At 47.7% G+C, this 26,343-nt stretch overlaps 1 protein-coding gene across 3 annotated transcripts in view; it reads right to left on the reverse strand.

Annotated features, from left to right (window-relative positions):
• Nucleotides 1-15,489: 15,489 nt before the first annotated feature.
• Nucleotides 15,490-26,343, reverse strand: part of TRANK1 (tetratricopeptide repeat and ankyrin repeat containing 1) — a 69,145-nt gene continuing 58,291 nt past the window's right edge. For all 3 annotated transcript variants that reach the window (XM_011363891.2, XM_023535775.1, XM_023535799.1), the window contains 4 exons: nt 22,180-22,325; nt 18,591-21,607; nt 18,018-18,116; nt 15,490-16,968 (listed from right to left, as the gene is read on the reverse strand). In XM_011363891.2, coding sequence (XP_011362193.1) covers nt 16,868-16,968; nt 18,018-18,116; nt 18,591-21,607; nt 22,180-22,325 — 3,363 coding nt within the window. In that variant the 3' untranslated portion in view covers nt 15,490-16,867. The remainder of the gene's footprint in view (nt 16,969-18,017; nt 18,117-18,590; nt 21,608-22,179; nt 22,326-26,343) is intronic.

Here is a 26,343-nt window from a genome sequence, read left to right on the forward strand (position 1 = left end):
TATGTCGATTCCTTTGGGGTCCTATCTGGGCTGATAGGGTTTAGGGCTGTCTCCGTTGATTAATTTTTGTCTTTTCTGGCAAAGAGAGAAGGAGGACACCTTTATAAATTTAGGTCCTGCTTTTAGGCAAATAGGAGGAAGGCAGAGAGCTTTTTTTTTTTTATCTACTTCTGCTCAGTTGCCTTCAGCTCAAAATAATCCTTATGCCAAAGTGGCATATTTTAAGGTGGCATATTCTGCTACCTCTCAGTGGACACAGTATGATGAAAGCCTTAAAGCAGATCTTGATAAGTAAGCAGTTGCTATACAAATAAGTGTTTGCCCAGGTGAACAACGTATTATCCTGAGAAGGGAGCTATTTGCCCAAATGAGAAAACTGAACAAACTAGGTAACAGGATTCCCTGAAGGAAACAATGAGGTTATTATTTACCACTTCACAGCCTTAATTCCTAGGTAAGAATTTCCTGGAAATAACAGACGATCTCAGTTCTCGGTCCTGACAGCTAAGCTGTGTGGATGCAGGTGGTCGCAGTTGTCAAAAGGAAGAAGCACAATAAGACTTGAGCTTTCAGCCCAGGTGGATGGTGATTCTGGCAACCAAATCTGGGTCTGGACTGTGAAAGTTCACATGGTGCCAGAAATTAAAGCAGCTGATGACCTTGAATTTGGAGGTGTTGTCTGAAGTGGCTATAAGTCACCCAGGTAGGGTCCAGTGGGCAGCAGATATTTATTGCTGAGAGCTGAGATTTTGCTTTGGGTGATCTGCTGTGTGATGTTGGTCATTGCTGTCAAGCCATGGGATTGCTTGAGTGAAAAAATAGGAAAGACAAGGCTTCTATCTTCAGTTCTCAGCAGCTATTTAAGCTGTGGGTCCGCTAGATCCCAGATGCAGCTAAACTCAAATTGAGGGCATTCTACAAAGTCACTGGCCTATAATCTTCAAAAGTGTCAAGTTTATAAGGTTAAGAAAAGACAGGAGCTTTCCAGATTAAAGGAGACTTAAAAAAAAATAAAAAGATATAACTAATTGAAAGGCATGATTCTGAACTGAATTCTTTGGAACGTTATTGTAACATTTGGTGATTTGAAAGATTTGAGGATCGAATAGTAGTAATATAACAATTTAATTTTCCAGTTTTGATGGATGTGTGGTGGTCATGTAGGAAAATGTCCTCATTTGTGGCAAATACACACTAAAATATTTGGAAGGCGATGGGCAGTATGTCAGCAACTTACTTTCGAATGATTCAGGAAAACAAGTTCTTTACAGTTGTTGCAACTGTTCTGTAAGTTTGAGATTGTTCCAAATAAAAGGCATTAAAAACAAGATCAGAGGAAGAAGGCTAAGAGGGGAAAAAAATCTCGGCATGCTGATTTACAAAACTCTCAGCAGGAGGGGACATAACCAGGAATTTTAGAAAAGTAAGCTCTGTGAACAGCCAACACAGAACTGTTTGCTGTAAATGTCAACTGCTACAGTCGTGACCTTGCGCCTAGCAGTCATCAACCACTGGCCAGTCCAGACTCCCTGCCTGACCTGGGATGCATTCCCCAGCTCAACCTCCTCTTCCTCTTTCTTCCTGCATAGGACCTCCCATTTTGAAGCCTTGACCACCAGAACTCCCCACACTTTGGAAAGGAGGGAGGAGAATCTAGGCAGGCTCCAGGAGGCCTACCTCCCACCTCTGTACCTTCCAGCATTCAGGAGCCTTATACTCTTACATCACTTGTTCATTTATTGATTCAAGAATAATTTATTGAACAGGTACCTATGGACAGGCACTGCTCGAAGTGCTAAAGATGCAGAGGTGAATAAAGTAAACAAAATTCCAACTTTCAAGGAATTTAATGGGAGAAGCCGAACAATAAAGAAAAAAACAAACAAACAAGATAACTTATAATTGTGGTAAATCCTATAAGGTGAACGAAGCAGAAAGCTGTGACAGAAAGTGACTAAAGAGCTAGGGAAGGTGAGCCTCTCAGTTGCTTCTGGCCCAGCATGGTTTTGGCAACAGAAGACTGTAGTCCTTATCCTCCAAAGGAAGAAGACAAGCACCTTGGGAAAGTGGGGGTGGATCCCTCTGTCATTTCAGCAAATTGTTGTCATCTAAGCCCCGTTGCCAGGCAACCCAGCCACGCCACTGGCAAACCTGGCAGAGAGCATTTGGAACTCAGGTAAGCAAAGCCAATTTCTCCTAAGCAAGAAAGCTCTCACCCAGAACATATTGGTGCCTCGATGGTCTTACCCAAAAGGTCCTTGAAGGAGAGAAAGGAAAGAAGCATTGGCGAGGGGGCAGGGTCAGCGGTCCTAACTGGAAGAAGACAAGACTGGAAAATTTGTTTTAAAAGAACAATGTCAAAAGCAACAAAGCTTAGCACTAAACTTTCTGGCAAACCTGGGCCAGAAAGATTGCTCCGTGTCTCTCGTTTACAACTTCCTGTTCGGCTGATTGGTCTTTTGCGTCTTGCCTGGGCCCCCTGGCCCTACACCACACATCCAGCAAACTGACCCTCAGTCGAAGATCACCTAGAAGCAGGGGCTCTTCCTGGATGGCCAGAGGGCGCTGGTGGGTGGAGACCTATATTGAGTAGGAGGGATGTCCTTCCTGCCCCCTTTCCAATTCTGACATCCCCCAGCCACCAGCATCTTAGGTACATTGCTTCAGTCTCAGTGGAGAAACATGCAAGCATTACTGCTCAGAGGATGTATTCTTGCTGACGATCAGTTCAGGACTTCTGCTGAAAAATCGGCTCCTACTCTTGTTGGGGCTCCCTTGTATATGATGAGTTGCTTCTCTTGCTGCTTTGAAGATTCTCTTTGGCTTTTGGCTTTTCAAAATTTGATTACGATGTGTCCAGGTGTGATTTTTTTTTTCAGTTTCGCTTGTACTTTTCAATGCCAAAATTTCTATTCATTTCCTTTACATAATTCTTTTTTTAAAAACAATGTTATCTATGTCATGAGATACTACTCTCCTGGTTTTCTTCAGTTCTCTGGCTCTAGGGCAAGTGTACTGTGTCTCTGAGAACGAACACCTGATAGAAAGGATGAGGGTGTGTCAATTTAATTGGCTGCTTAAGGAGAATTTACCGGCCCCTAGCCAGGGCCTCAAACTGAATCAAGGCAGTATTTTTAAAAACTATAATGCACAAGATCGTAGTCCCTGTGGTCTTACAGCCTTGATCGTACAGGATCTGTACCAAGCAGCAGCCAGAGGCAGGAGTCCTGGGGACATTTGTTGAAACATTTATAGACTATGAGTCTTAGTCGCTGCTGCCTAAAGTAATAAAAAGCAGTTGGAGGAACCAACAGACTAGCTTAAAAGCTTGGGAGGAAAGGGTTGGGGAAAAAACAGAAAAGGGATGCATCAATTATTTAAGGGGATTGGAAGTCCACTGCGCGGTGGCGGGGGGCGGGGGGGATACCAGTTACTATGGTAACATAACAAACTACCTCAAAACAACATTTATTTTGCTTACAGGTTTACATTTTGGGTAGGGCTCATGTGTCTACTCTATGTGGCATCCGGGGGCAGTGGGTGGGGGGGGAGGAGGGGGCAAGGCCTAGTAGCCAGAACCATCTGAAGGCTTGCTCACTCATGCAGCTAGCGGTTGGTGCCAGGTGCTGGCTGAGACCTTAGCTGGGACTGCTGGCTACATGTACCTCTCCACGGGGCTGCTTGGGCTTCCTGACAGCCTGATAGCTGGACTCTTCAAAAGAGAGAGCCAAGTGGAAGCCATGTCACCTTTTAGGACCTCACCTTGGAAATAACACAGTTTTCCTTCTGCCATATTCTGTTCTTTAAGGGACTAACCAAGTCCGGTCTAGTTCAAGGGAAACCAGATTATCTCTTGATGAGAAGTGTCAAAGCACTGTTAAAGCAGGAGGGACTAGAATGATTGCCGTGCCAGTTTTTGGAAAACACAATCTGCCACAGGGGATGAGGGAAAGAAAAGTTGAAGACAATAGGGGAGCACAGAAGAGATGAGTTAGGAGGTGTCTCTTGGGTGAGAAAGTGAGTAGCGGCGTGATTAAGCTTGGCTGCCAAGAGCCTCAGAGAAGAAGCAAGAAATCGATGCCAAGATGGAGACTGAGCTTGGAGAGGGCGGTAGGCAGCAAGGAGCTTTCACGTCCTGTCTGATAGTTCTCGTCTTTCTTTGGGGGCACCTGTGCTGGGTGCTGCTTAGGACAAATGATGCCAGGGTGTGATGGGATAACTTAAAGGTTTAACTGGAGTTGCAGGAGTCAGTGGTACCTGATGCTGCATCCAGTCCCAGATGGGTGCACTGGCTCAGTCTTGGCTGGTGGGAGAGCTATCATGGGCACGGTGGGGACAGCAACTAACATCCCTCTTGGTTATACTGTGCTGGTGAGGGGTGGAGCAGGGCACTGCGAGTGGCGAGGGAAAGGCACAGTCAGGCAGCTTCAGCTCTCTGCCCCTCAGTCTGCATCTGCAGAGTGAACGCTGCTGGTAGAGGTTACCAGGAAGCTTAAACACAGTGCTGGCCGTGAGACACTTGGTTCCAAATGCCAGTGAGTGGAGCACAATGCAGAGGTCATGATTGCTGTGCTTAAACAGCTTATGAGCCTTCTTAAAGAAAAGGAACTGAGTACCAATTTTTTAACCAGGAATAGATTGAGTCCCAGGTGTCAAAATCATCTTATGATATTAATTCCTGGGACTATTTATGGGGAAGGCAACCAAGTTCGATAAGGGAGATGATCCGCTTCTTGAGTTGAGCCTGACAAAGCTTGGAGCCTCCTGCTGGCTGTCAAGACCTGCAGACCGGGGTTCCCAGAGAAACCAGCTCAACGTCACTGCAAGGGAGGTGCCTCTGTTTGAAGCTCAGACTGACACACAGCCCCAGATTCGGGCTGGAAAAAGGCCAGGAGCCTCGCTCTTCCCTCTCTGCAGGGCCTCTCCACATTTTTCTCTAGTCTCCCCATGTCCTCTCTCAGAAGTGTGACGACGGGTGTCCTGGTCTCTTGGCAAGCCTGTCTATCGACTGGCGGGACAGGGCAAGGCAGCACAGTGGGACAGGAACAAAGGAGGCAGTGCTCAAACATTATGACAGTCTCAAACGCACCCACTCAAGCACACACTCTTGGCCCTGATTCTGTGTGAAGCTGTAAACCCAAAATGTGTCTCTTCTATAGGGGAAAATGTGTCTGGAATAGTAACTGTCTGCACCTCTACACATGCAACTGTCTGCACCTCCACAAATTTGGGGGGCTGCACATCTGGCCTGTCAAGCAGTTGGAGCTCAGTTCCCAGGCCTTCCCTTCCTTTCTCCCCATCCTTCTTCCCCTCAAGGCAGCCGCCAGTTCACTTTTGAAGCCTGCAGACCTGACTCAAGGGCACAAAAGATTGGTTTTTGTTTTTTTTTTTTACGGTGGTCCCCTGGTTCTCTCACTCCCTCCAAAACATATGTCTAGTTGAATTCAACATACATTTATTGAGCACCGACTATAGGCCAAGCCCCGTGCCGAATGCCAGGACGAGCATCTAGGAGCTCTCACTCTGGAGCAGCACTGTCCAGTCAAACTTTCTGTGGCTGTGGAGATTTCTATACCTGTGCTGTCCACTGCAGAACCACACTGCGGCTAGTGTGACTGAGGAACTGAATTTTCTATTACATTTAATTTTAACTAATTTTAATTTAAATCACCATCTGTGGCCAGTGACTGCTATATTGGAAAGTGTAAACTAGAAAAAGGCAGGCACGTGCACCAAAGCCCTAGGCCACCTCCTGCTCTGAAGTGCTGCAGCAGAGGCACGGAGACCATAACTGAGAGTCAGAGTCCCCGCCCACCTCAGAAAAAGAGGTTGATTTCCACGTGGGAATTAGGGAAGGCTTCCTGGAGGTGGTGGTCTAGGAGAAGAAGAAGAAAGGAGGGAAAGTATTCCAATAGGGGAACCTGGGTGGGAAAAGGACTTTCAGGCAGAAACTAGCAAAGGTGCAGAAGCTGGAAAGTGCAATATACATGCAGGGGACAGTAAGGAAAGAGGGAGGCTTGGGGGCAAAGGAGGAGAAGTGGGATATGGTCTGGACAAGTGGGCTGGTGGGGGCTTGACGGGCAGGCTAGGCACCTGGGGTGTCCGGACGCCTCTGAGCCACAGAACAATATAGTCGATGTGAGCGTTAAGAAGCAGGAAGCATGGCTAAGACACACATGAGGAAGAAAACTGAGCAGCCCTGGGAGGTGGGTGCCAGGGTCCAAACAAGAGGGAATAAAGACCTGAGTCAGGATAGAAATAAGGATTGAGGGAAAGGTGAGTGTGAGCTTGTCCTTCGATGCCCTTCCTAGCACCTCCTACTCTGTCGTGCATCTGTGGTACCAGCTAAGTTTCAGCTGATAAAAAGAGATCGAAGCATATAGTAAGTAGTTGCCCAATAATGTTTGCGGGAGGATGGATGACATCAAGCAATCTCTCAGTCTTGGTGACTGATTAGAAATTAGCCATGTGGATAAAACAGGGTTAGAGACTCATTTCCTTAGTCTCCCGACAGTTACTCAAAGCCCTTGAGAGGCTGGCTGTACACATAGGTGCAGGGGATGCAGCAGTGACCAGCTCAGGTCCTGCCCTCGGGGAGATCGGTCTTGTTGAGGGATATAACCAGCTGCTTCTGAGGCTCGTGGCTAAGAGGAGGATGACCTTTAATGAAAATCCAGTAATCGGGAAGCAAAGCTGGCCCAAGGGGCAGAGTTTAGTGCACCAGTGAGGCATCAGGGTGGAGAAGCCCAGCAGGCATTGGGAAGAGGGGGTGGGGCAAGAGGACTTGACTTTGAAGTCATGGGTACACCAGGGGAACTGAGGCTGCAGGGCTGACAGAGCTGTCCAGGGAATAGGGTCAGAAAAGATAGGAGGGAGGCAGAAGGCAGAGCTCAAAGAACAGCCTTTATGCTCGCTGCCCTGCCAGCCCGCCGGCTGAGCTCCAGCAGCACCCGAAACATTCTGGTCAACCAGATGACATAAATCCTTCGGTCGCCTTTGTTCAGCTAAAATTTTGCCATGATAGGCTCTGCTCTCTGCAATTTGACAACTGAGGCTAATGGGTTCAAGCAAACTCGTTCTTCCTAAAGGGTTGCTCAGAAAAACTGATGCACGTAAAGGCACGCTATGGCCTGCATGTGTCCTCCAAAAATTCATATGTCGACATCCCAAACCCCAGTACTTCAGATACCTCCTGTATTTGGAGGTAAGGCCTTTAAAGAGGTAATTAAGTTAAAATGAGGTCATTATGGTGGGCCCTAATCCAATAAGACTGGTGTCCTCATAATAAGGGGAGATTAAGACACAGACACGCACAGAGGGATGACCATGTAAGGACACACAGAGAGAGGGTCACCTACAAATCAAAGAGAGAGGCCTCAGGAAGAAAACAAATTGCCAACACCTTGATCTTAGATTTCTAGCTTTTAAAACCGTGAGAAATACATTTCTGCTTTTTAAGCCACCCAGCCTAGGCAACTAATACACCTGACTATCATTAGGGGCCATGGCCCTAGTCAAGAATACTTCTCATCCTCTCCGTAGGCCACATAGCCCCCTCCCTACTGCACAGAGCGTCCCTGCCCTTCTCTGCACAACCTGCCCACACACCTACTCCCATCAGTACAAGATAAAAAAAGGACTTGTAGGTCCTTTTAGACAGCAGGCTTCCACTTTAGCTTTTAAAACATCTTCTGTAACAAGAGTAGACAAAACAGTTTTTGTCTCTTGGCAAAGACTCCTTCCCAGATATATCTGAGGATTGTAGTTCACTTGGACTAAACTTCCATGGCTTAATTCCACCTGGACACCCCCGGGCAACCTGCGCACTTTTTTCCCCTTGAATTCCATGCAAAGAAGCAACAGAGGAATTCAGCCGTTTGCACCTTCTTCCTCCGTGCCCCGCCCCCCTCCACAAGCACAGTTCCCTTTTCCAGCAGGGTCCTGCCTACTTCACAAGCTGTGCCCTCGAGGTCCAGGCCACAGTTCCCTCCTCCAGCACAGACAGCCTGACAGCCCAGCATCTGTAAAGTCTACTTCTCTTCCAACAGGATTGCTGCTTCTTTATAATGTTTACTTGAAAGCCCTTGATAGGAGGAAGATTCAAGTCCTAGGAAAGTATTCAATTAGAAACCCAGATCTCGCTGAAAACTCTAAAACCCAACTTGGGCCCTTTAGAGCTAAGTTTTGATGAGCCAAGAGAAGTGATGACCAAGGTCAGCAAACCTGCCGTTGGTTCCGAGGACTCAGATGTTTGGCATCAGGCACTCCAGGACAGCAGGCTGCATCTTCTGCCTTTCATCTATCAGTTCCGACATCTCACAGCCCCAGCAGAAGAGATAGTCCTCCCCCAGATGTGACTCGGAAGCTCCGAGTGAAGTTGAAAAAGCTACCAACCTGGTCTGTTCCGTTTCCTCCCTTGTGAAGGGAGGGACTCTTTCCCTTCCTCGGATGCAGTCCAGCCTTGCATCGTCCCAGGGGTCCAACTCTTGGGCGGACGAGATCAGCGACATGGTGGGAAAGAATCCCTGGCACTGGGTCAACACCGATCGTAACTCTCACCCAGGAAAACGGACTTCGTGCACAGCGACAAAACACAGATGCTTCCGCCTGTTTCCCACTGACAAATTAGCGCCAGCAAGGTCAGCAGTCAAAATGGCAAAAGGACTCCAGGAAATTAGAAACATGTTGACGTCTGCTCGGGGGGGGGAAAAGAAAAGAAAAGAAAAGAAAAGAAAAGAAAAAAAGAAAAAAACTGGAGGAGGAAGTCGATGGAGTAGAAAGTTTTTGTATTCTCATGGAAATTTCCACCCTCTCTATCTCTGTAGAGTTCGAACAAATGTAACTGTGTTGGGCCAGTGCTGGAGGGAGCAGTCCTGAGGGACAGGGCTGGATGGAGCCTCAGCGCCTTAGTGCCCATCTGTGTGAAGGATGTGATCATGACATTTCTCTCACGGGTCTTTATGAATATTCACTGGGGTGGTACCTGTATGATCCGGTGCTGAAGTACTCATTCGCTGAATGACAGTTGTTACTATTATTGTTGCTATTCCATCGTCTCAAGCCCCATAACTAGATGACTTCATAGCTTAGGAAAGAAGCCAGGGAGGATAACATCACCTGTGCAACTCAAGGGCAAGAACACTCTCAGGGAGTAAGATAGGTCCAGAGCCAAGACTACTAAGATCAGGACATACAAGAATCAGGTGATAAAGTTCAAGGTGTAAATGATAGGCAGCCTTGGAAGCTGAGTTTCCCTCCTATTTAGAGCTGGAGGCAGCTACGCTCCAGTTGGATGGGAGTCAGTTAGATGAGAAGCAGAGGACCGAGCTAGAGCTGTGTGGAACCTCAAGGAGTGTCTAGAAGAGCATCCTTTCTGGAATCCTGGGTTATCATCACTATGGAACACATGCCACTGCCTCTTAATGTCACCTCGCAAACTCCCGAGGACGTGGAGCACCTTCATCTCTGAGCACCTCATTGAGCAACGAATACGTGCCCTCTTGCACCTCTCCCTCCATTTTGATTTCTAAAAATATCTTTATTATTTTTGGTGACCGTAAATATACTTCAAACCATTTAAAAGTCCACATTTTTCAGAGTACAGAAGGTCATCACCACCGACAACTTGGAATTAAATTTTTATAAATGTGGATGGAACCTTAGAACCTCCTCTTTAGGTTGAGTTTTGAGTGAGCAACTTTCCTTTGCCATATTTCCACTCTAGCACCTTTAGATCTTTCTAAAATTTGAACCATATTCATGGCATTCCGCCGTGCCCCTGCCGAATATGCGAGTATTCTTTATCCCAGGCACTCTTGAAATGAACATTTATTTGGGCATTTGTAGGAATGTTTCTCTAATACAAATCTTTCAAAGCATGGACATGCTGGTAATATACAGACAATAGCATATTCAGCCTTAAAAAGAAAAGAAATTCTGACATGTGCTACACCATGGGTGAACCTTAAGGACATTGTTCTAAATGAAATACGCCAGTTGCAAAACCACAAATACCATATGAATTTATTTATATAAGGCACCTAGAGTAGTCAAAATCATAGAGACAGGAAATAGAATGGTGGTGGCCAGGGGCTCAGGAGAGGACAAACGTGGATTGTTCAATGGGTATAGAGTTTCAGCTTTTTAAGATAAAAAGTTCCAGAGATTGGTTGCACAACAACATGAATATACTTAACACTACTGAACTATATGTGCAAAACAGGTTAAGAGAGCAAATTGTATGTTATTTGTATTTTACCACAATTTAAAATAATAATAATAAACAAAAAAGTGGAAATGTGAAGTCCAAAGGTGAATCCAGTCTTAAATTTTAATGGACTTGTCCAAGTGCCCTCCAGAAAGGCTGTGCTGGTTTTTTCCCACTGCAGTAAGAGCTCCCTGGTCCCATGGCCTCTCTAACACGGGTACTGTCAACTCTTTTCTCCATCACGATTTGGTAATGGCAACTGGGGACGGAAATGGCAGAAACTGACACTCAACTTGCAGTGTAACAAAAGGGTGTTCATATCCCGGGACCCTGCAGACCCTCGAGAATGGCCACAAAGTAACTTCCGGTTGTAGGTGCATATCTCTGTGGACGCTGCCTCCGGAAACTGCAGAGTTATTCTCGCTCTTTTCCCCCATCCCACTCCCTAACCTTAAAACGATGACTCCAAATATCACAGGCTGGCCTACATATTTCCCTGAAACAGCTGTCCTGCAGAAGCGCTAAAACTTGGGTTAAATATAGTCTCGGTCTCTAAAAGGAGGTTGGGTCCTTGGGAACAAAGCCCTCTTAGAAATGTCACCCCATCCGTAAGGGGCACACAAAAGCTGACCCAACTTTGTCCCCAGGGCTTGTCATTGCTCTGTGACCACCTCTCCCTGCCCTGGAAACAGACCCCTGCCTGACATACTTTCACATTCTTGGTCCAACTACAGAAGGGGGATGGCAGGTAAGCAGAGGAATGATATTACAACCAAGCTACAAGATTGTCCATTATTTCCATTTTGTAAATCTCCAAACAGGCTCAAAGACTTTAATGTGTTCGAATTCCCACAACCAGTATAAGAAGCCAAATTTCAGTCTTTACGGCTCACTTCAAAGATACTACAAAGACAGCACTGTTTCCCCGGGGGCAACCCATCTCACAAAAACGTCCCATCAGATATTCAGGTCGCATAACCACAAAGGAGGGTAAGGCGATGTGTCTTAAGCAGAGAACACAGAATTCTGAATAGGGTTAGAATTCTACAGCGCCAGGAGACAGGTTTCTAAACAACGGCCCACCTATAGAACTCCTGGTACCCTGCTAATGGCTTCTTCCTCCTCCTTAGCAAGTGGAGAGACACGTTTTCTTGGGTGGTTGGGTAGGAGTGAGGATCAGCCGTCTACTGTTGTTGGCAGATGTGTTTCTCTGCTGCGGTAAAGAATACCAGTCTATCGGGTTAAACAGGGAGGCTTCCCATGAACCCACCTGACCTTGCACTCTATGGCCAGAATCTCTGAAGCATATTTAGAGTGACAAGGTCAGGCAAAGCCAGTCTTAATTACTTCGGAAAGATATTTGTGGCAGAAGGGAGAGCAGTTACCTGCAGCATTGGTTTACCCATCCTCTGGTTCATAACCTTAAGGATGACCCCAAGGGACACAGATTTCTGATAAATAAATGGTATCGATCCAGGAACACATTTTGGGCATCCTAGACCCCAAATCAGCCTGTTGGAGAAGGCCAGGGAGAAAGAAGTGTGTGTGTGTGTGTGTGTGTAAAAGAGAGAGACAGACAGATAGAGAGACAAACCGAGACAGAGAGATTATAGGCATTGAGAAGATTAAGGTGATTTTGGCTGGAGAATCTATGAATGCTGAGTTCCTGTCCTTCAAGGAGCCTGAAGGAGATAGACGCAGGAGGAGAAATGATCAAGAAAAGTGGCACGATGCTGTGTTGTTAGCTAATACTGTGCCCCAAATCCATGAAAAGTATCCACAGCCCCCTCCAGATCACATTCCAGTACTCAGGAGACTCCTTGCCCCACCGCCCAAATACCCTGAGCCTCTTCCCTGCTGATCTGCTGGGACAAGGGGTGGCCAAGGGTGACTATTTAGGGGGTGCAGATATATAATGAGCTTGTGTTCGTGGCTGGAATGTCCACCCACATGCAAGGGGCTCTTCCTGGTGTGGGATGAGGCAAAGGATGGGAAGAGAATGGATAAGGGGAGAGGTCTCTCGCATTTATAGCCCAGACCCCACAAAAGTTAGAGGCAGACCTGCCCTTATAGCCGGCAGTGCTGGCTGCCAGTGTCCCATGCAAGCCAGGACCCAGGAGCTGAGTGGAGAGAACCCTACAAATTAGTCAGAGTAACTCCTGCAGGTTGCCCTGGCAAACAAATCTCGGCTGCTGGCAAAGCCCAGCATGGCCAGGTAGATGTCAGGGGCCAGAGAGGAGGTGGCTAAGATGACAAATGCTTGATTCCCAGGATGGGTTCTAGGCTCCCTCATGATACTAGGGCACTAGATATTAGGGCACTAGAATCCTGATCAGGCTAGGGAAACAGGTGGCTAAAGCCCTTTCCTTTCAACGCAGACTTTGTAACAACATGGGCTCCCAGAGGGAGTTCAGCTCACTGACTTCAGGCAAACCCCTCACTTCACACATATACAAATTAGCAATTACCACTCTATATCTTGGAGAGTTGTGGTAGGATTTAGAGATCACAGATGCAACGTGCCTAATAGTACCTGACACATACATAGTAGGCCCTTGTTTCCGTTATCTATTGCTGTGTAACAAACCTCCCTGAAACTTAGTAGCTTAAAGCAATAATGCTTTATTCACTATCGTGATTCTTGGGGGTCAGAAATTTGGGCTCCCCAGCTCTCAGCCGGTGGAGAATCTTCATGTGGTATCAGCTAGGGTCACTGGCCTGGCCTCACTGAGGAGCACTTGGGCTGAACATCCAAGAAGGCTCCACCCACGTGGCTTCTGAGTATGGCCTCTCCATCTGGCTAGCTAGGGCTACTTCACAGCATGGTGGCCTCAGGGTAGTCGAATTCTTACAGGACAGCTGGTTTACCCTGAAAAAAAGTAGAAGCTGCCAGACCTCTGAAAGGCCAGACCCAGAATCAGACAATGCCAGTTCTGCTGCAATCTATTGGCCAAAGCACATCATAAGGGGAGGGGGAAACAAACTCTACCTATGGACAGGTGGAGTGGCACACGCATGTAGGGACTTCAAGCTCCCGCCATTCAGAAGTGAAACAGGGGTTAGAAGATGTCATGACCAACAGGGACCAACACTCCCCCTCGTGGCAATGCAACAGGGAGATGGGAAAACATCAAGGGGAAGACGGCTCAATAGTTCATCTACAGAGGCTGGACCAGATGCTCGAGGGCTCCCAGACTGGCCAGGCTCAGCTGGGAAGGAGGAAAGGCACTCAGCTCCTCAGACGCAGAGCGTGCCAATGGTAGCCACGATGATCAGGAGAGAGGGAACCCTTATTTCACTGACCAAATTGGCCTCCTAAGGCTTAAGAGACCCCAGTGAAGCAGAGGGTCCCCTAATCATGACTTGGGTTGAGTTTCCTACCACAGCAGGCCCAGAATAGGATTTGAATTGAATACAATGTGACCTTTCTTGTACAACTGAGATTCATGTATATTACACTATCATTAGACCATTAAATCCCAGGATTATCAAAGCTATACTAAAATTAGATGGAAACATAGGAAACTCATATTCAATGCCATTAACATGTAAGAAGAATGAAACACCTCATATGTGTATTGGGTAAAACCTGGAAGTTGCTTTGTTGGGATTTTAACATTGGGAGTTACAGCCTTGGTCATCTTCCTGGGCCACAGGTTTAACCCTCCATCCAGGCCTGGAGAGCCCTTCCTGTGAGTTCCAGAGGGTGGAGTATAAGCCTTGTCCATCTGTTGGCTTCATCCCTCTCTCATCCCCCAGAGCCATGCACCTGCACCCACCCCCCACCCCCAGCAGTACTGGACCAATCCTGTGGGAGGCACTGGAAGAGCCCACTCCATGGCACTAGAGAAATTAACTGCTGATGCACTGGCCAGTGGGAGTGACAGCTACCACCTGTGAGCACTAACACTGAGAGCAGGTGTAGCATAAGCCATAAGTTACACAGAGCTCCGTGAGCTGCAAGGGACCACTCCCGGGAAACTGAGGCAGGCTGGCTAGGAAAAGGTGAACACAGTATCTCCAGCCCTAGGTGTGGAGGCAGGGGAGCAAGGATGGGATTCCTATGGATGAACTACAGTATTCAGGGGGACGGCCAAGAGTACTAAGGAGAAAGTAAAGCTGACAGTTTCGGGGGCTGTGCTGTGTTGTGCTACCCACTGGGAATGACTAGGAGTGGCTGCTCTGTCCAGTCCTTGGGGGGTCAGAGGTCAGGCTGCGCCAGGTGGGTGACAGTAGAACACAAGTCAGTTTCCTTGCCAGGCACCCCACTTTCCTATAGGTACCAAAAAGCAGGTGAGAAATTGAAGGGGGTCAGCTGTGTCAATGCCCCATGCTGATCAGTGCACCCTAAGCACTGATACCAGGGGTGATAGGGTACCGAAAAGAATCCCTGGCATTTGAGGTTGACTTCGGTGTGTGAGTCCTCAGTATAAAGAGCGCTGGCTGGCATCAGAACACCTGATGGGTCCAGGTCTCAGCTCTGCCCCAGACTGGCCCTGCAACCCAGAGTAAGAAACAGCATCTGCGCCTCAGTTTCCCCACCAGCAATTCGGTAAGGTATTGAGGTACCGGTACGGAGCTGAGGGATGCTGTTATCTCCCACATCAGTGTCCTTTCTTCCTTCCAAACCCATGGCAATAGCCTATGGAACCACTGTGCATCAAGGCAGGAAGAAATGTTAGACAATTCAGCTTCCCAAAACAGGAAACTGAGGCCCAGCTGGGTTATGTAAATGCTGCTACCACCCCCATGCCATCCATATTTCTATCACTGCTATTTTTCCAAGTCTCCATCTCTCTCCTGCACCAGGCCATGAGAGCCTAAGGGCGGTGCCATATTTAGGCACTCTGGGAGCGCCGAATGGCTCTGACCTACCCCAGGTTACGCAGCTTACCAGGGGCAGGACAAGGATTCGATTCCAGGTCACCTGCCTCCCAGGGCAATGTCCTTGTTATTGGGCAGCCCCAACGGACAGCATTGACAAAACTGTGTAAGGTCCGCACCCTGCACGCCCAGGAGCATCCAAATGCAAAAGCATTTGCACAGGAGACACGGCAACCAGCTGCATGTCCTGGGCTGCGCTTTATTTCTCTGTCCTGGGATGTTCCAGAAGGCACAGCAAGCTTCTGCCCTGGTCAGCATCGACCAGCTGACCAGAAAGACCCAGTCCCAAGATTTACCCCTTTACTCTCTGAGTAGAGAATAGAAATAAACAAATGGACAGCATGTAAGAAAAATTATTTAACTTTATAAAAATGTGTAATACAGCAAGATTTAATCGATTTTTTTTCCTTTTTTTTTTTTTCCTGGCAAGTGAACTTTGTAAAAATACCCAGAATAAAAATTAGAAACATACCTAATAAAAATCAGAAACATAAACATTTCGAGGAAATAGAATCATTTAGAAAGGCAATGAAGAGAAAACAACGAGCAGCAAAAGCAGCAGCAACATGGGGAGAAAGCTGATTCTATTGCGATGATAAAACAATGAAAGATTGAGGTGAACCTGACCTTTCCCATCAGGCTGAACTGAAGGGCTGGGGAAAGGGTGGGCAGTAATCATGAGTGAGGCATGAAGGCTACCGAATGGGACCGTGCTGATGGCCGCTGGCCCAGGTGGGTGGGGGGTAGGGGTGGGAAGCAATGGCCTCCTGCAAACAGCCCCACACCCCACCCCTGCCAGCCATGGGCAGTGATTCACAGCCATATCCCTATGGATTGGCACTCATAAGTCTGGCTTCCTCTTCTGTCTCATTGGCCCTACCCTGCATCTCTGCAGGTCGCTGTCCTACTGTGGTGAGCTTGGTGAGAGAAAGCTCCTCAGAATGACAAACTTGCCAGGGAGAACCAAGAAAACTAGATATACCAGGCTACGTACAAAACACTTCCTGAAATTTCTGCACCATAGATAAGGCAGAGTTCGAACCATCTTGGAGAGCAGACCAGGGAGCCCCTGGCAACAAGCCAAGCCTTTCCTTATAGGGAGAAGTCCCAAAGGACTCTGGGAGAATTCTTGACTACATTCTGAGGTAGTCTGACGTAACTCGTACAGGTGGCTGAGGATAGGGGGAAAAGGAGGGCAGAAAGTTGCCACGGAGAGAAAAGGCTGACATATACAACAGACTGAACCATGCTACAAAGAGGCTCAGAGATGACCAGAGTGGGGCTTGGGGTCAGGAGTGGCCGGAAGTGGGGTGCACACACACCCTGGGCACATGCAGCTCTTGGACTATTCGATGCTGCAGCCAAGTGAAAGGAGACAGGGGAATCCATGGAGGAATTTCCTGGCCCAGGGCAGTGGCAACTGAGATGAGGGTTGTCCCTCCTACTGACTCACGTCGTGATGGTGACGAGCCAGGGGACGTGCGGGCTTTGGGGTGAGGGGTCCCAAGGCCCCTTTCGATGATGACTCCTCTCACCTAACATGTTTTAGAGGAACGAACACTGTTAGGCTCTAACTGGGAAAGCAGTAGCGGTCCCTGCTCTGCGGGAGCAGTCAGAACCTGCGCCTCCACCGACAGAGAAGTAACAGGAACAAAGAGCAAAGCGGCAGTCAGACTCCCCTACTTCTTCGAGCTAGTTTGTGTCCTTTCCTCTTCTGCCCCAGCACGCGGAATTCTAAGTCAGGATGGAATGTTCTGGGCGGTGGCTGTGTGGACCTTAGTATTTCCTCTGCTTTCGCCATTTCTGCCGGCGCCTTCTAGGACAGAGCTCACCAAAGTCTTCAGCTTCGTTCTCGTAATTATCTTCCTGAACGACGTCTATTTAAAAAGAAAAAAAAAGAAGGAAAAAAGAAACAAAGTGCAGAATGGTGATTTTTCTCACTGTACTGCAAAATATAATCAACTAGTAAAATCTAAGGTCTCTGTAATTTTTTTTTTTAATTAAAGGGGCTTTCCACTAGGGTGTCAGCAAGAGACAATTTTGCTTTGAGTACTGATGTTGCTCGCCAGGGCGAGCCAAAGCCCAAGCAAACATGCTTCTCTAGCATTACTTCCCTGACAGGTTGGCTCCTCTGGCCTGATTTTAAAGGCCCTTTAAATGAAACAGATCAAAGAAAACCTAAACCCAACAGCAGACTTGAGTTGCTATACATTATCTCCCTTTTGAAATAATCACAAAAATCACAAATCCAGTACAAACTATATTCTAAAGCTTTTTATTATTATTATTGGCAGAGATATTTGTGCCGAGTCCCCTCAAATTTTCCTCAGCACCGGGGCCTGGGTTTTCCAGTAGCATCTGGATTAAAAGGACTCACAGTAGGGCATTCTGGGGCCGGTGAAATACTCAGAGCGAGAAGAAATGAGGTGGGGCCGAGAGGGGGCAGCAGTTGGAATGAGCAAGACAGAAGACTTTCCAGGTCAAAGAAAACTTGGCAAAATAATCGTCAGGAGAGAAACCTGACTCACTCTACGCAAGCTCTGTAGGAAGATGCATGTGAGTTGTCCCAAGGATTTTGTTTGTTTTGTATGCTGATTTTGTTTGTTTTGTACATACAAAACACTCAGAACAGCGCTGATACTTACATGAATGGTTGGCACAAGCAAGATATTTATCAAGAGATGGCTTTGTAATACTTTGTGTATCCTTGGGAGTCACTGTTTTAAACCTGAGTAGTGACTGAAAGTGATTGATCATAGCGCTTGAATGGCAAAAGAGGTTTTTTTGAAAAAGTGACTCAGATACTATGTTGCTAAAATTTGACTCAGCAAAAAAGATGGTTCTAGGCAGAGAGCGACTGACCTGGAAGTCAGCAGATCAAGAACCACCAGACCCAGAGCACTGCTCGGGATAGAGGGCTCCTCACCTTCCTCCTTTAAGCGGACTTCTGTTTTTGTCAGCCACTCCCGCGCATCCTTGACTGACGGGGTCAGAGTGTTGACAAGCCGAGTCATCACCTCTTCCGCTATGGGAACCAAAGAACAAGGGCTCTGAATGAAGCAGCCACTGTAGGAACTCAAACACCCAGTGCTAGAGCCAAAGCCCCCACCCTCCAAGAGCTTGTGTCTGTGCTCCCCCCATGGAAAGCAAAAGCCTAAGAACTCACAGCCGTCTTCTGCCACCAGAAGCAGAGTCCTCAAGACTAAACATCCTCCCTAAATCTTCTCCATAGAATTAGCTAGCAAGCCCTTGTCTTATCTGTAGTGCCAGGGGAAACCATCCTGGCCCAAGATAATCAGGAAGTTTTCCCTGCAGAAAGGGTGGTTGAAACCATGGGATTTTGCTCTAATTTGAGAACACAGTCCTCACTTGTATTTCTGCAAATGCCATGTTCCATCTTCCCCCGGTCAGACATCACCACAAAGGGCTTGACTCTGAGGTGTGTTCTCAAAGCCCAGGTCCAACACCATCTGGGCCCCCACTCCCAAGGGCCCCTTACCTCCAGCCCAGGCCTTCCGCCTGTAGAGGTCCTCCACCATATCTGAAACCTTCTTGATGTTTTCCTGGACCTTCCTCTGATGGATGTGGCTCTGCCATATGGAGCCCGGGTGATTGTGGATCCACATGCTCTGCTCGATATCCTGCACCACCAGCTTGCCTTCATTAATGGCCGGGTCTACCTTCTCATGAAAAAATTTGGAGTATATCTGGTAGGCCATTTTCTGCCTCTGGTGGCCTTCTAGGTGGATGTGCTGCTCGTAAGACTCGCTATTCCTCTCCCGATCTTCCTTGTCATCCAGCTCAGCCCCAGGAAAGGCCACCGCCTCTGAAGTCTCTCCCTCAAAGTCTTTGCTGGGGTTGAAATAGTTCTCGGGACCTCGGGTGAATTTCACCCCACACAGGTCGCACTGGGTCCTGTCAATGTCGGCCTTTTTGAAGTTCCCAGTCCCAGGCTCCCTGGTCTCCTCCCTGATGTGCTCCATCTGGGCACTCACCCTTCTCTTCCAGCTGACGCACAGGGACACCACCAGGCACACTCTCCTCAACTTCTGCCGGATGGAAGCCTTCCGCTGCTTCTCGGAAAGGATGGTGAGGAGGGCGTCTCGGTCTTCTAGTGCCAGCTCATCCGTCTCGTCCTGATCGAACTCACACTCTGGTTCAGCAGAGTGGTCCACGGGGGCCACACAGAGCAGGCGGTTCAGTCTGACTTCCTCGTGATAGAGGCCGTGGACGCTGTCCCACCGCCAGTAGCAGTCCATCAGGTACTCTTTATCCCGCTCAAAGAGCAGGTCCTGCAGCGCCTCGGCCACAGACTTCACGTTGACCTCCATCAACAGCCGCTTCACCACTTTCTGGAGCCTCTCAGGAACCTGGTCTGGGCGGTCCCTGCTCATCAGCTGCAGCCTCGATTCGATCTCCTGGAAGTGGCTGCGCAGAAGAGTTTTGCAGAATGGCTGCAGAACCTCCTCGGTATTCACCAGCATCACCAAGCACAGCACCAGGGTCCGCTCTGCCTCACCGGAGACCACATAGTCTATGTCACCGAAGGCATCGAGCAAGACATTGAAGTTCACATTCTCATAACCACATAGCACCTTGACAAGGTAGGAGAGGTGGAACCGGAAATCCCGAATGGCTCTTGCCACATCCTTAGGTTTGTATTCCTGAATGATGGAGAACACGTTCCCGAGCTCCTTGCCCTTCTTGCTGAACAGAAACTCCCAATAGTGAAGAAGGGCAATGTAGCTCTTGGGGAGGCGCAGGATGGCGTTATTCCAGAGGCGGGCCAGGACCGCCCCACAGTGGATGAACTGGAACTCCAACAGGGACACTGTGTTTCCAATGCTGGGGATGAGCGGTTCTGTGCACCTCTTGACAAGGACGTTCATGAAACGGAAAAAGAGCTTCTTGCAGTTTTCAGGGTTCCTGTACACGTAGAGCTGGTCGATGCAGTTCTCCAGCAGCCGGATGAAGCACAGGTGAGTCTTCGCGGTACTCTCGTCACCCTTGTTGGGCGCCAGCATGCCGAATTTCCCTTCTATTCCTTTCATCCTGCTGCCTCTCCCCTTACCTCTTTCCTCTTTCTCAGACTCTAGAGCTTTGAGTTCCCTGTGGTAGTTGTCTTCTTCCTGGCGGAGCAGCTTTTCAAACTCCTCTGGGTAGTTGGAAGAGAGAAGAAAAGCCTGCATGGCGCTCAGCCACAGGTCCGTAGACTCCCGGCGGCTTCGTGCCCCTTCGTTTTGAAACAGAAAATGGATGTACTCTTTCAGTGCAAACCTGTAAGATCTGGGTTTGTAATTTGGTTTGAAGATTTCTTTGCATGCCATGGGGTTTTCTGACAACACTCGCTGATGAAAATGCTTAGGGAAGAGGACATTCAGGAAGGTTTTGCAATGGTGATACATATCTGTAGACAAAATGTGATCAATTCTTTCAAATTCTTCAGCTAAGATTTTAGGGAATACTTTTTTGGCTTCCAAAAGCAATCCATTGATTGCCACCAGGTGCATTTTTGACTGAACCAAACACTTGGCCTCGCAGCGCAACAAAGACTTGTGGAGATCTTTACAGCTTTCATCCTTACATTTTAAGCCGATGATGAACCTCATGCAGATGCTCGGGTAGCTCTTCCCAAGCAGGCTCTGTGTGATCTGACACAGTCTGCTCAAGAGGTGTTTGTACAGGGCTAATTTCACTTGGTCAGCCATTATCAAGAAATAGTCTTTTTTCTTTTCTCTCAAGTTCAAATCCAGGTCAAAAATTATTCTTGTGGGTCCAGGGTCGTTCTGGGCTATCTGACAATACTTGGCATCCACCTGAGAAATCCCAAAAAACTCAAAGCAAGACTTGACCATTTCCTTCTCAGCGTTGTTGGTCACTTTTTTGAGGGCCTTGACCAGACTGAGGAGGACTTCCAAGCCCCCTGGAGCCAGAGCCAGAACCTCCTTAGGATCAGCCTCACAATGGCTGGTGATTTCATAGAGCGCTTCCACCATTCCGGCCGAGTGGTTGAGCTTGTCAAACCTGAAGAAGGCATCCCTGAGCTTCCGAAAGTCTTTCAGGATTACCCCCAGCAAGAACTGGGCCTCGGCGATGCCAGATAGCTGCCTGGTTTGAGAGCAGAGATCGAGGGCTTCTCTCAGAATGTTTTTGGTATCTTCCACATCCAAATCCCTGGCCACGTTGAGGCGGGCAGCCCCCAGCAGACACGAGGCCTGGAAGTCCTTGTTGGCCGTGAGCCTGGCGGCCTCCAAGAGGCGGCCATGTTGCTTCATCAGCAAGGCAGCCTCTTCTCTCCGATCTTCCCTGTTCAGCAGGTCTGCAGCTTCTGCTAGCCGTTTCCGAGACTTCAGGAACACCAGCTGGTCATCTATGTCTAGCTTTGAGAGGACAGCCATCATCTCCTTGATCTTATTTGCACTCAGGTACTTTGCTGCAGCTTCCAAGTAAAACTGACTGGCAGAATAGGAGAGCTTGGATATGGGAAGGGTTTTGGCCTTCAGCATTTCTTCATATCTGCAATGACAGATGACACTAATGATAACTCGTTATCATCCAACCAATAGAAAAATGTCTTCCAAAATACAGCACGGAGCAACTGGGTCATGTATGAAACATATGTGTCCTACAACTAAAGGTATGTGTACATTCGTAGCATTCACATATGTATAACTGCGTGGTTAAGCATCTGCCAGTAGATCGCAATGAAGCAAAATCCTGACTGCCCACTAGTGCTCTTGCCTTTATCCATCCATAACACGCATCAATGAAACTACCAACTCAGCAAGCAAAGGTGAGAGGACAGAACCATCATGAAGCACAACATTGCTGTGCAAGTTATACGCACACTCATGACACACTCTTCATCTTCTTTAGCCCCTTCTCCTCGTGACTCTGTGTCAAAGCTTATAAAGAGAGTGGAGAACACCGAGTCCCGCTCTCAAGTAGATTTTGACCCAGCACTGAGAACACTGCTCAGCAGAAGTGGGGTCAGGGTCAAGCCACTGCAGCAAAGTGGACACCATCGCCCAGCGCAGGCTGCACCCAGAGAGCAGAGGGAAGGGGGAGGGAGAGAATAAACCACCTACTTTTTTGCCGCGACAGCCGCTTCTTCATAAAGCTCCTCTTGACAGTACATTTTGAGTGCTAGATCAAATTCTTGAATCTGCTCAAAGCATCTGAAAGCATCTTGGTAGCACTGGCTTCGCTTATAGAAATAGGCGGCATCTTTTATCTAGGACAGAGTAAAATTTCCCTCATAGATTATTCAAACATAAATTTCTATCTTAAAAATTAACCAACACCTTAAATAATAAAGGACATAGTCAAATGTCTTGTTATTTGTTAGAATCCAGTGAAAAACACTAAAACATAGGTAATATTAGGAAAACTAAAACTTTATAGGGAAAAAAATAAAGTTAAATTCCAACATCACATCATACACCATACACAAATTTAAGTTCCAGATGGGTTAGAGATCTAAATGTAGAAGCTATTAGAGGAAAATATATGTGAATATCTTGTGACCTTCAGGTAAAGAAGGCCTTTAACAAAACCCAAAACACACAAGAGAAATTGGTAGATTTGATTACAGCAAAACTGTTCAACAAAGGACATGTGAAATATAGTTAAAAGAAGACAAGCATTAACGTCTCGGTCAGCACTGCCCAATAGACCTTTCTGTGAAGACGAAAATGTCCTATATCTGTGCTATTCAATATGGCAGCCACTAGCCACGTGTGAATAACAAGCACATGAAATGTGGGTAAACGAAACTGAGGAACTGAATTTTTCATTTCTTTTCATTTTAATTTATTTTTATTTTAATTGCCACATGTGGCTAGCGGCTACTATACTTGGCTGGGCAGGTGTAGAACATAAAATGGATTCCAGCAACCACACACACACACACACACACACACAAAACTTTTGAAAACACAACAGAAAACTAGGCAAAGGATATAAACAGGCAGTTCACAGTGGGGAAAGTTGAGTGACTAACAAATAAAGATGCTCAACTTTACTAATAATCAGAGAAATGCAAACCAAAATTACAGCGAGATGAATCCAACAGGTTTGAAAAAATTAGAAAATCAGTACCTACCAAACAAGGTCAAGAATGTGGGGCGCCTGGAAGCCTCAGGCACAAAGTGGCCCTGGAAGACCAAGTGGCTTTTACTTTCACTTAGTAAAATTAAGTATATGCACTCCCCGGGGCCAGCAAGCCCACTTCTAGCCCTGCACCCCCTGGTCTCAGACAGAACTGGAAGGAGACGCCCTGCGCCACGGTACAGTGTGTGGCAGCCAGGAGTCGGTGGCAACTTGGTTGTCCACTATGAGGAAAATGGATAAGTCAAACGCGGTGGACACCCACTGCGGAACACTGTCAGTGGTCACAAACCTGGCCAGATCGAAACGCTACAGCAGTGGGAGGGAAAAGTGAAAAACAGAACACGATGCTATTAAGATAAGCTTGAAATACATATGTACAGAAAATGCTACTATTTATTCTTCCATCATGCATGCATATGGGAACATATATTAAAATGCATCGGAATGGCTGCCAGTGAGAAGAGAATGGGGAAATGGAGACTGGCTATGAAGAGAAAGAGGATGAACAAAATAAAACGCAATGGGCGTGGCCTTGTACCCACCCACGGTGGGCGTGCCGTGAACAGAAGAGCATGTTCCACTCCTCTCCCTCTCACACTTCCCACCCAGCCCTTCAGCTAATCCTGTCTGTCAGGCTCTCCCAGCATTTCCCAGACGCCACCCCTTCCCACCTCCTCCACCACCATGTGGCAATCCAAGACACATGTCCCAGCGTAAGCTACCACCAGACTCTCCTAACTGACCCTTCTGCTTCTATTCTTGCTGCCTATTGACCTCTCCACAGAGCATCCAAATAATTAGCTTCATGTCACTTTTCCAAACAAAACTTTCCACCAGCTCCTCACCACCCTTGAACAAAATCCAGTCACCTCCATGGACTACGAGGCTTTGTTCCTGCCACCCTCTCTTGCTCATTTTGCCATTTCTACCCAGCTCGGTCTGCTCCAGCCAAATGGCTTCTTTGCTCTTCTTCAAACTCACCCACATGCTCTCACCTTGCATCCCAGATAAAAGATGCTGCAGCGGCTTCTGCCTGCAGGGATCCTTGGCTTGCTGTGCCTTCCAGTAATTGTTCTCGTAATCTCTGCTCAAAGTCAGCTCCCTGATCAACCCCTGTCTAAAATAGCACCACCTAACACCCTCTCTCTTCTCCCCGAGCCCTCATCACCACTGATATCTTACATACTATTGGCTTATCATCTCTCTCTCACACTAGAAAGGGAAGCTCTGCAGAGGCAGAGGCCCTTGCTTTGTTGCCTGCTGGTCACGGAGTACCCACAGTGCCTGGCACACAGTAAGGGGTCCATGGATTTGTTGAATACTTAACAATATTCAATTCCACTTGCTGCACCTGAGATCCAAAGAGAAAACAAAACCAAAATGAAACAACCAAATACATACGCCTAGCCCTCTAATAAATCTTAGCTGGGTTGTATTGAAGGAGACAAGCTACGTGAAGGGCCAAATTATACACAAGATTGAGGGGGAGGTTCTTCTATGTCCAGAGACCTCACAGACTGAGGAGCTCCCAGACCCATCTTGCCACGTCAACGAAGCCCCAAACCAGTACATTTAACCACCCCATCTCCTTTCCTCTCCTTGACGATGCTGATTATCCAGAAGAAAATGCCCCCAGTGTGACTGAAGGCCCTATTAGGTGCCATGTATGTGCCCAATTAGAGAGACAAGAGGGGGTGGCTCTAAAAGGCAGCTCTCTGCTCCACAAGGAGTTCCCCGCCACCACTCAGGGCAAGGACCTTGAGAGGTTTCCAGGGAAACCAACGTTGCTCTCTGGAGAGAGGGAGGAAGCAGGCCAGGCAGAGGAATCCCTGAAAGGAAATCTTATACTCCCACGGCCCCCTCACAAGCATTTCTTCCCAGGGGTAGCACATGTTTGGGGATTGATTTGGCTTAAGAATTTTGACAAAGGCTGTTGACAAGCTGGTCAATTTGAGTCATGCCGGTACTTTGGTGGGATGACCACAAGAGGGCCAAGGCTGGCTGAGGGTTGAACACCCTTCCAGGGGTGGGCCTGAGCAAAAAAAAAAAAGGCAGGGGGAAGGGGACGGGGGCGGGGGGGCGGGTGGACCCGACTCTTCCCTGGTTGGAGCTTGTAGCTACCAGAATGTACTGATAGAAGAAGGTAGAAGAAGCTGCCACCAGTGGTCAGGCCTGTGGAAGCGGAAGAGGGAAAGCTCTAGAAGCAGGGTGGCCTCCACAGTTTGAAGGCACTGAAGTCCTGGAGAAGGGAATGTGGGCTGTACTTACAGCCTCCCGCCCCACCACCAGAAGCTCCACTTTTAGAAGCAGAGCTCGGCAGGCTGCGGGGGGCAAGGTGAGCAATAAGGAAGGGGGTCTCTGGTTCAGTCCCAACAGGCACTCGTAGACAAAAAGGGAAAAGTGATAGGTTTAGGTCTGTCCCCTGTAGGTGTCACTAGTCGTGGTCCAGGTGGCAGCACTGGAGATTTGGATGGTGGGTGCCAAGAAGCATGGAGAGGCTAGAAACTACTCTAGTTCCTGGAATCTTAGGACCCAAACTTCCACCCACACTAAAATCCCTATTCCATCCCGATCTCTCCCATCCTGACAAGTCACATCCCATAATAAACATGGGGCAGGGCAGGCAGCATCAGGGCCACACTTGAACTTCCCAGTAGGTCCCACCCCCATCCAGTGCCTGGGTGCTCTGAGGATCAGGAGTTACGGCATTTCACATACAGATGTGAAACCCACCTCCCTCCTGGAGGGTCATAAAGCCCAGGGGGTGAATGCAGCAGCGGCAGCTGGGTTCCCCAGAGCACAGCTTCTCAGACCACCTGTGGTAAAGGACCAGACGGTTTTACATGTCCAATCTATCACAGCCGATTCGTATAGCACGTTGACTGTTAACAATGCTGTATTGTAGATTTGAAAGTTGCTAAGAGAATAAATCTTAAAAGTTCTCATCATGAGTGAAAAAACTATGTGTGGTGATGGATATTCACTAAACTTATCGTGGTAATCATCTCACGATATAGATTTATCTCAAATACAATGTTATATGCCAGTTATAACTCCATAAAAAAATAAGTCATTAAGAAAATTGTCACCACTTGGATGTCATTGCAATGCCAAATTGCTATAAAAATTCCTAACTGCTG

This window comes from Pteropus vampyrus, unplaced genomic scaffold, assembly GCF_000151845.1.
Source record: "Pteropus vampyrus isolate Shadow unplaced genomic scaffold, Pvam_2.0 Scaffold1, whole genome shotgun sequence".
Taxonomy (NCBI): domain Eukaryota; kingdom Metazoa; phylum Chordata; class Mammalia; order Chiroptera; family Pteropodidae; genus Pteropus; species Pteropus vampyrus.